General features: G+C 36.0%; 1 protein-coding gene across 2 annotated transcripts in view; it reads right to left on the bottom strand.

Annotated features, from left to right (window-relative positions):
* Positions 1-924: 924 nt before the first annotated feature.
* The window catches only part of LOC106880730 (heat shock factor 2-binding protein), a 228,874-nt gene continuing 219,519 nt past the window's right edge, over positions 925-10,279 (bottom strand). Inside the window, exon 10 of one of the 2 annotated variants that reach the window (XM_052967847.1) lies at positions 925-1,110. In XM_052967847.1, coding sequence (XP_052823807.1) covers positions 1,018-1,110 — 93 coding nt within the window. In that variant the 3' untranslated portion in view covers positions 925-1,017. The remainder of the gene's footprint in view (positions 1,111-10,279) is intronic. The other variant, XM_052967848.1, reaches the window with a different exon arrangement.

Below are 10,279 nucleotides of genomic sequence, written 5' to 3' on the forward strand. Positions count from 1 at the left end.
TATATATATATATATATTGTAGTCCTTGATTATTGTCGGTCAGGAAATTACCATTGATGCCATGCCTATTATTGCCCCAAGCAATATAGGTGATTCATCTGACCTGTAAGCTCTTTAATAAATGGAGGTAAGAATATGGTTCAAAGGGAGATGACTCCATCTTTCCCAGATGGGGTTTCCGCTTCAAAGAATTTTGTTTCAGCATTTTCCTTTTTCACAAGTCTTGCTGACCAAGACTGCATTCTTACATCCATTAGTAAAGCAGTTACGTGTCTCTGGCCACATAAGTCCGATGAGTTGCTTGTAAGAGCAATAATAGGCATGAAACCAATGGTAACTTTCTGACTGACCATAAACCAAGGACTAAATGAAATATATTTATAGGCACAAAGCATGGTTGTGTGGTAAGAAGCTTGTGTATAAATATATTTCATTAAATGATGATGATGATGATATATATATATATATATATATATATATATGACAGTACATATAAGAGGGATGACCACTAAGTGGACATCCATTATGCTAGAAGACGACCACCTATGGTCTCTGACCACTAAGAAAAGATTGTTCTCAAGAAAATTCAGCAATGAATTTTTTCTGAATCTTCAGATTTTTTTCAATATGCTAGGCCACTGGTTTTAAATTGATATTAATCAAATTAATATTCAATTTTTCACCCTTATTATTTAAATTTATATGTGACAATATAAAATGGGAACATATCTTCATATAAATATATTTTCTATTGTATTTTAATAAAATAATTTTGTATGCGTATAACTAGAGGATAGAACTATAAGACTTCAGTAATTTTTATATTTTTCTGTGAATCTTCAAAGTAATTAAAAATACAGAAGATGAAATGAAAATTTTTTATTGACAACAGATAAAAAGAAAAAAAAAAAAAAAAAAAAAAAAAAAAAAAAAAAAAAGCTTGACCTAGAGAGGTTTTTCTTCTCTGGACTGAAACATCTCAGTTTTTCTACTAATTTATGACAACAAGAAATACTGTTAATAGTTGAGATCAGTCTGAAGATCTGAGGCCAATTCCGCAACTACTTTATTCCGACTGTTACACAACTGCCCCAACTGTTGCTCGGGTAACTGCAAGAAAATTATTAGATAATCCTTATGAAAATTTAATCTAAGAAACAGAATGAAAATTAACAATTGGAACAATGACATATCTTTAGATTTATTTTCTGCTTTAACAAATTGAATTAAGACACCCTATTCTAATTGTTTAGTTATTTTAATTAACTGTAAGCCATTTTAATTCATTTAATTAATTCTTTTCCATAATGGCAAGGTCATATTCTATTTGATACATATTTCAGTACAAACAATATTATTGTTTCTTTAATACAATTACGAATCAAACACATTAACAGAATTGAACAACAATAGCAACAGCCTTTTACAATGTCAGTCGACCTCCTCGAAATAGCAGCCGCATCTATTTCACATGGCACTCAACCAGCTGAAAAGAAGGGTACATTGAATGATATGGTCTCGATGTCTGGATCGCGATGTGTTTGATCAAGGTTGACCTGGCGCTAAACAGCAATAAAGACAAATAAACGCGATCCAGAACAAAGACCATTAATTCCCTTTATAATAAAAAAAAAAACAAGCATGACACAGTGCTTGTAGGGCTCCGCTGGTCTGTTGTAGTACAATCGTGTTTTGTCCCCGTATTGGAACTGCTAACGATCACCGTAAACCTATCAAGCTTGATTTATAGAGTCATGATAAACGTTAAACAATAAAGATATTTAACCTTTAATTCATCTTGAAAACTATGTAAGAGAACACAATGAAATTTATTAAAAAATTGCTTCGTTTCCATAATTCCGTTGGTATTAAAATAAAATAATAAATAAAACGAATCCAAGGACATCTATCCATTTTAATTATGTAAGAGTAGTCTCCCCTAATATTCAGTAATAAAAGTTTTTTGACTTCCTAAACCTTTGCCTAACAAGGAAATTTCTCTAATTTTCTTCCATCTACGGAAACAATTGTTGATTAGCCTATTATTAATAGTTTTGATATTAGTAAACCTTTGATCAAAATCAATCCAGCCACGACCATTTCATTTTATTTTCCAGTATATAATGTATGTACGGTTACATTATTAATCAATATCCTTCCTATTTTATGATGGTATGAGTACTACTAGAGAGATATTTCACTGCTATTTCTAGCAGATCCAATGATCACTTAGCAGTTCTCTCATTCGCTGTTGAATATGCTGAAAACAATGTGGTCTTAAAGTTTACATATATTAAAGAAAATAGTACGGTCACTGAAGCTGCCACAAACAGCAGTCAGCTTCCCTTAATCACATTCTATTGTCTTACAACAGAAAGGACTAACTGGACAATAAAGTCTCAGCTATGTTTAGGGCTGCACAATACGATTGAACTGGGTCTAAACAGTAACAAAAACATTTTTTTCCCCATTTGTGAACAATCCATTCATTTTATCATCATCGTCATTTAACGTCCATTTTTCATGCTGGCGTGGGTTGGACGGTTTGACAGGAGCTGTCCAGACTCCAATTGTCTGCGGTGGCATGGTTTCTATGGCTGGTCGCCCTTCCTAACGCCAACCACATTACAGTGTGTACTTGGTGCTTTGTCCGTGCCACTGGCTCATTTGACTAACTAAAATTTAGCCATCAACACACAACCACCACCTCACAGACACACAATTTTGTCTCTTCACTGATTCTGCAATGTCCTTTGTTACTCTGAATCAGTTAACCACAAATATTTGCTCTCTAAGTTTCACTTGTTCCCAGTCTCTTAATTACCAACATTGTGTTTCGTCTCTCACATCCTGCATCGATCAATCGATGATTCAGATTGAACATTAACCACTCCAATTTCTGGAGTAAACATCAATACAACTACTTCTCCTCCTTTGGCAAATTGTGATCCCTATTATCCAACCCATGCCAACATGAAACATGGACATAAAATGATGATCATTTAAAAAAAAGATTTGGGATTTCGCTTAACTTGGATGGGCATTTTAAGACCGGATACCCTTCTATCATCCACCACTCACAAGGTGGTTGTGCTAAAATAATGAGTTATCACACCCAAATGCTTGTTTTAATAGCTAAAATATTTTGGAGCCTGACTAAATACATAAAATTAATTTTTTGATAACTTAGGCATTAAATAACTTTTTGTATGCAGTTCTATTGAAACCTAAACGACCGGATGATTAATTCCAGATATTTGTACAGATATATCATCATCATCATTTTACATCCGTTTTCCCAAGCTTATATATATATGTTTATGTATGTTATTTATATATAATTAGAGAACATGCAGGGTTTTAACTGTATAGTGTAAATGTAATGTAAGTATCTTCTAAGCCCCAAGGGGGTCTTTTAAGGACCAGTGCTTATCGACAATATCATGGCATGAACTAAATGAGAGAAAAAAAAAAGATCTTTCTGAACAGACTGCCAGTCTATACCAGATGATCTGTCACGTATTTGTGTCCAGATTACACAACAAAATATTTACAATAGATTTGATCTCACACTTATGAGCTGGTAATCTAATCCCTTCTCCACATAGCCATTTCACTTCTACAAAATCATGATGACAGTGAAGCTAGAAAAAAAACCGTGCATGCACAAGCACAGACACACACACTGAAATGCTCAACGGGAAGTGGTTAATATAATTTGTCATACAATTATTGTCTAAAGATAATTTAGAATGAAGTTTGCCAGATCAGACCTGACACGTGATCAAAACACATTGGAAGATGCTGTTTTGCTAAGCAACTAGTTTAGCACTTCTTGTCAGTTTAGCAAACATTTTTGTAGGAAAGCCAGTGAAATTATTTTTCATCAAGTATATTAAATTATGTGCCATCAACTAAAAACTGAGAATTAGTAAGAAAATATAGCATTACATCACTAGTGTGTTTATTCAGGAAAATTTGAGAGTTCTGTCAGGCACACACACACACACACACACTATATGCAACATCTTTTAAATGTGTACTTGCTGACATGAAGAAATATTGTTTATCTACAGAAACCTGTTCTAGATAAGTGATACCTGACCTTTCTTTGTAATCCAGGTCAAGGCAATGGCAGTTTCCTTCCAAGCAAACAATTCATCACATCTTAGATAATGTCATTGCAGGCTTTAAGCTCCAAGCTAGACTTCACATATTTTCTAAGGCTTAAGTTTGCTAATTGACAGATCAATGAAAATCCGGGTACAATAAGATTGCATTCAATATCAGACCAAAATCTCTATTGGATTGGAGGATATTGTGAATGATAATGTAGATGTTATGGAAGCATGTCATTCTGTTTGATATGTGAGGAATTATTGTACAGCTTGCTGAAAGTTAAGTTCTCTGATAAAAGTGATATAATTAGAAATATGAAAATAATGATAGCATTGTAATGAAGGAAAAAGCAAAGAAATGGTTTGTTTCTTTGTATGAAAGGCAGATAATATTAGGTGTGTGTGTGTAATAAGAATGCTGACTTTTGAGAGTCTATGAGATAATAAAGAAGCCAGCAATCAAAGGCTTTGGTAGTATTAATAGATATGCTGAATAGTAGAATGTTTAGATGTAGTCCAGATCAAAGGAAAATTTGGAAAGACACAGAAGCGGATCGTGAATGTATTGAGATGACCCAGAACTTGGATTCCTACATATTCTGTATTTTTTTCTAACAGGTTCTTTTATTCTCTTATTGGTTTCAGCCAGAGGCTGGGGCCATGCTGCGGCACCACCTTTGAGTAAGGTATTCTGCATGGAACGTGACTGACATGCAAAGTTACAGACATAGAGACACACAGACAAGTGTTCTAATTTTCATGCCCACATACCATGCTGTTAAAACAAGCTTTTTTTGATAAAATATATTCTGAGGTGGTGGCCATGACCAAAGTCGTTATTTAACTTTGACATTTTATAAAAAGTATTGGTAAGGATTTTGGAGGGCTAAAGTTCTGGTGATAGAGGATTGAACAAGTGTTTAGGGATGAGTTAGGTGGTTGAGATATAATAGAGGTAAGAAGTGGAGAGACGGGGGGGGGGTCATCAAATGGTATGGTAGCTACATAAAGCAGGATGTACTTTTATAGAATAAAACCGGAATGAGACAGAAGTTTAACACAAAAGATAATGATTACATAAGACAGTGCAATGCCAGTCGACAGGAGAAGGACTTCTATTTTAAATTATCTAATTTTAGAGACAGATTAAATAATTCATAATGAGCAATTGATCATAATGGTATTTTCTTGTCTTAAACAGGAAACATTCATGCATAAGTTAAAGGTATGGTTGTTTCAAACATTAATGGAAGGGAAAGCTTTGGAAGCAGTTTCTTAGAATGTAATGCTTAACATTTAACCTTGTCACTGCATATAATCGGCACAGTGAAATCACCAACAATAGATTACCATTTCTGATTAGAGGTATCGTGGTGAAGTGACATATATCAATGACTGGGCTAAGAATAAGAATGCATTTTAAGTCAGATAATTACAATAATCTAACCAGAATGTAAGAAATGGAGCAAATGTTAGGGAAGTGTGGAAAAAGAATTTCAGTTTCAAAGAATAAATGCATTTGATGTTGGGTTCCTTTTGTTAAAACAGCAATAAACGATTATTACTAAGAGCAAAGAAGGTGATGAGCTGTCAGAATCCTCAGCGTATGGGACGAAATGCTAGGCAGCATTTCTTTCAGTATTTTACATTCTGAGTTCAAATTCTGCTGGGGTCAATTTTGCCTTTTATCCTTTTAGGGTCGATGAAATAAGGACTAGTTGAGCATTGGGGTCAGTGTAGTTGACTAGACCCCCTCCCACAAGATTCCAGGTCTTGTATCTCTAGTAGAAAGGATTACTAACAGTATAGTACTTATTAAAAAAAAAAAAAATTATTATCTCTTCAAAATATAAAGAAACATTGTTATAGAAAATTTCGTTGTTGTTTGGCCCCTACAGTTAATACTGATCAAATAGACACTGTAAGTTTAGAGGGAATACTTGATAAGTGTAAGCACCTGTATATGCTAGATAGTGGCAGAGGTGAGAGAATATCCACGATATTGTTTGTGTTCTGTTTTTAATTTATGGTTAATACTGATCAAATGTAGCCATAACCACTGTCTTTTTTTTATATGTAGTTTATCTAGGATTATATTATCCAATGTGTTCATCTTTATTAAAGAGAACATGGTGTGGTTTGACAAGTAACAGCATAAAAGCTCTCTTGGCTCAAACACCCCCCACCTCACCCATTTCACTGGCTCATGAAATTTTGTTTTTGCCTGATGGTTACAAACAATTCTTGTAATGCAATGATATTACCGATTTGAATCTGCTAAAAGCACATTCGGATTTGTAAACAAGCCATTCACAGTGTTTTGTCATGGAGAAAATTTCTTGCTGGAGACAAATGGTGTAAATACACCCAAATCAGCTCACAGCGCCACCTGTCCAGACTGTGAGATGCAAGCATTTCGGAGTAGTTATCTCCTCTTCAGTCACAGAAACTGGACGGTGGTGCTGTGAGCTGATGTGTTTACAGTAAGAAACCAACATGCAAAAACACATTCAAACTGGTAAAAGCATTGCGTTAATACTAATCACTGCTTAGCGCTCTCACCCTGTATTTCTTGTAATGTTTTATGATGTAAATGAAATATTTTTGCTAGTGTGTGATAAGCATGCTTACAGGGTTTCCAATGCTTATTGACAAATTTCTACCAAGTATCAGTTATTTTCTGCACCCATGATTATCTTTAATGAAAAGAGTTAATTATTCAAAGTGTAATAATCTATGAGGATATTATGCTACAGTGAACAGAAGTTCATAAACTCTAAATATTCTAGAGCTCTGTGGAGATAGTTAGAACTTCTTATATTTTCAACATGTAAAGATAATTTTAGTGTACAACTACTAAATAAGTTAGAGGGGGAAAAGTAATTAGTCTGTACGTTAATTCAAAATGATTACTCAGCTCCAGTAATAAGAACAGAGAAGTAAATTATGAAGGAGTTTATATTTGTTGAAAAGATTTATCTAAATTGGGGATTAGTTTGTAGTTCTAAGAGTGTCAGCATTTTCTCAGATCTTAGTAATATAGCAAAGTCGGTAATAAGAAAGGTGAACGGGAGGACTGGTTGCATGCAAGATAAGATTAGGGACATTGACAGATGGTATTTGCTGAATGAAAGATGTGCTTTAAAAGCCTAGAAAAGGAATCGAGAGAGCAAAACTGGCAGCACAGATTGGAAGAAATCCACTGATTTGTTTAAATTGAAGTTTATTTCACACCTACACACAGCTTCGTTATTTACAGAATGGAAACAATATTGTTTGAACTAGTCACGCTATACTAAATTCTGCATATATATATATATATATATATATAAATGTGCGTGTGTGTGTATATGCATGTGTGTATATATATATATGTGTGTGTGTGTGTGTAAATATATGTGAGTGTGTGTGCGCATGTGTGTGTATGTATATATATATATGTGTGTGTATGTATGTGTGCATGTGTATATATGTTTGTATGTTTGTATATGTGTGTATGTATATATGATGTATGCATATGTGTGTGTGTGTATATAATGTGTGTGTATATATATATATATATATATATAATGTATGTGTGTGTGTATATGTATATATATCTATGTGTATATATCTATCTATCTATCTATCTATCTATATATATATATATATACATACTGATTATTTTTAGACTTAATTATGAGATTTAATTACTCCTTACTTTGTACTACCCATGGTTATCGGTCCTGTTCACATAACTATTATCGATGAAATTATTAAACATGTTAAATTACAACAGTCACACACACACATCTCAGCCTTATAAACTTTATATTTATTCTTTTATTCCTCTTCCTTACAGTTTAGTAGCATTACAAACCTCTCAGTTTACAGCTATCTTCTCCATTGCTGATAATATTTGATACCGCTAATTTTCTATCTTCTTGCCCTGACAAAACTCATTTCAGCTATCAAACTCACAACTGCACATTTCATGCGATCTTCTCACTTTGCTTTCTTCCAGCTGTAGCAGGTGCTCTACTTTGGCTGCCTGTGTCTCATTATCCCAGCAGATAACATTCTTGGCACCTTCATCATTCACTATAACTATCCACTTAATTAAAACTTCCTTTTTACTAACTTCAACTCTAACTTGGGCTTTCCTTCACAACAATAAAGAGCTTTAATCATTATAACCAGTTCAAATTAATATTTTAATCACAAAACTATTTTTTTATACATTCCCAAAAACACAGCTTGATTTATTTAAGTTAGAAACTTTGAGTGTATAAGCATGTGCTAGTATGTGTGTATATATATATATATATATATATATATATATATATACACACACACACACACACATACACCTTATCAATGTGTAAGTGCCTATTTTTCTATATGACCCTTTTCGTTACTGTATTTACTTTGAGATGCTCTGTGTTTCTTTCAATTATTTTAACTAAAACAAAGAATTTAGTAAAGTTATCATTCAGCTAGTGTTAGGAACATAAATTGTGACTAAGGTTTGGTGGAAGATTTTAATTCAGAACTTATGAAAACAAAACATTTGTACAACAGAGCCAGAACCGGTTTCAGCCAGGTTGGTAACGAAAGGGTTAAATGATGTCGATGAAGAGATTTTTTTTTTGTTTTCCTTTATTAGGAAATAGAATTGGAATTTTGTGGAGATCCCCAAACAGCATGTAGGATCCTGAAAATGCAAAAGACATTGATAAGCAAGAGTGTCTTGTATGAATGTTGATCTTGGAATTTAACTTACAGAACCATCCATTGCTATTCGCCGGGGTGTCAGACAGGGGGACGCGCTCTCGCCGATCCTCTTCAACATAGCTATTGATCTGCTGCTAGATTCATTATCTACCAGCGGGGATTTGTGTGTGGAGGGGGTCCGGATGGATGGAATCACTTATGCAGACGACTTGGTCGTGGTGACGCGTGGGGGTCTCCAGGCGCTAGTTAATAGATGCTTGGGGTTCTTCCGCGATGTTGGGCTTGGGGTCGATGTCGGTAAGTGTGCGTGGTTCTCCATCCACGGCTTGAGCAAGACCTACCTAGTCAATGACAGCACCCCGCCGAATATTGACGGGTTCACTATTAAGTCAGTGGCCTGCATTTCTGTGGCTAGTTGGTTGGTCGGAGAGCATTCTGGTCGGCTGGAGTGATGGTGGTCTGTCTGCTTGGTAGGGTTTAGCCTTGTGCCTCCCGTAAGTTTAACTTGATTGGTTTTGCCCATGTACTCATGGTAATTGCTGTCCTATAATTATGCTTACAAATAAGACAGAAAACATACGGCAGCCAGGCGCCGTAAATCTGGTGGACTGTGGGTCCGGGACGGGGCCTGCAGGTCAGGCTGAGCATGATACCCAAACATGCTTGGCCGTAGAGTTACCTTCCCCTGTTGTGGACAATGGACCATCTCCGCAGCAAGGTATGATCAGTGGTCCAACTGGTATCAACTGGAACGGCGACGGGAGTGTTAATAAGCTCCCGTCGCTGATATACAAAAGAAAGAGAGAGGGACTGTTTAGGTTAGTCTACCCTACTCATACGCTAGTAGTGAAGGGATCTCAGCTTCCTGAAGATCTTGCTCAGGACCCCCTCCATGACGTCCACTCTCTTACTTTAGAAGTGGACCGAGAGGCGGAAAGTGGGATATGACATCCCACTCTTGCAGGAAGCGAATTTTCGCTTCCCATCCCATGCGGATCGTGCTCTATAGCCTGTCTGCTATGTCCTCAGCGTTTCGCTTCTCCCCGTCGTTGGGGAGAACATTTAGAAGGTAGACATGGAATAAAGCCTGTCTGCAAATGCAGTAAGTGTGACAGGGAAAGCGGACATCTACATTTGATGAGGTGTCACGCCGGTAAGTGCAATGCTCTTTTTCGTGCCCCAAGTCCTGCTAGGCTCCCGTTTAAGTGTGACCACTGCAGCCGTTCTTTTTTGACGGCTGTAGGCCGTTCCCAGCACGAGCGCCATGAGCATCCTGTGGCTGAAAATGTGTGCAGGATGGCTGCTCACAAGGCTGAGCTGGCGAAAAAGCGTGTGGATCGGGCAGCCGCTGCCGAGTCAATAGGCCGAAGACGCAGAGGCTGTTGGTTGGATGAGGAAGTAGCGGTCCTCGTCAAGAAGGAGGCTGAGCTGATGGGGGCTGGTGTAAG

Source organism: Octopus bimaculoides, chromosome 5, assembly GCF_001194135.2.
Source record: "Octopus bimaculoides isolate UCB-OBI-ISO-001 chromosome 5, ASM119413v2, whole genome shotgun sequence".
Classification (NCBI taxonomy): Eukaryota; Metazoa; Mollusca; class Cephalopoda; order Octopoda; family Octopodidae; genus Octopus; species Octopus bimaculoides.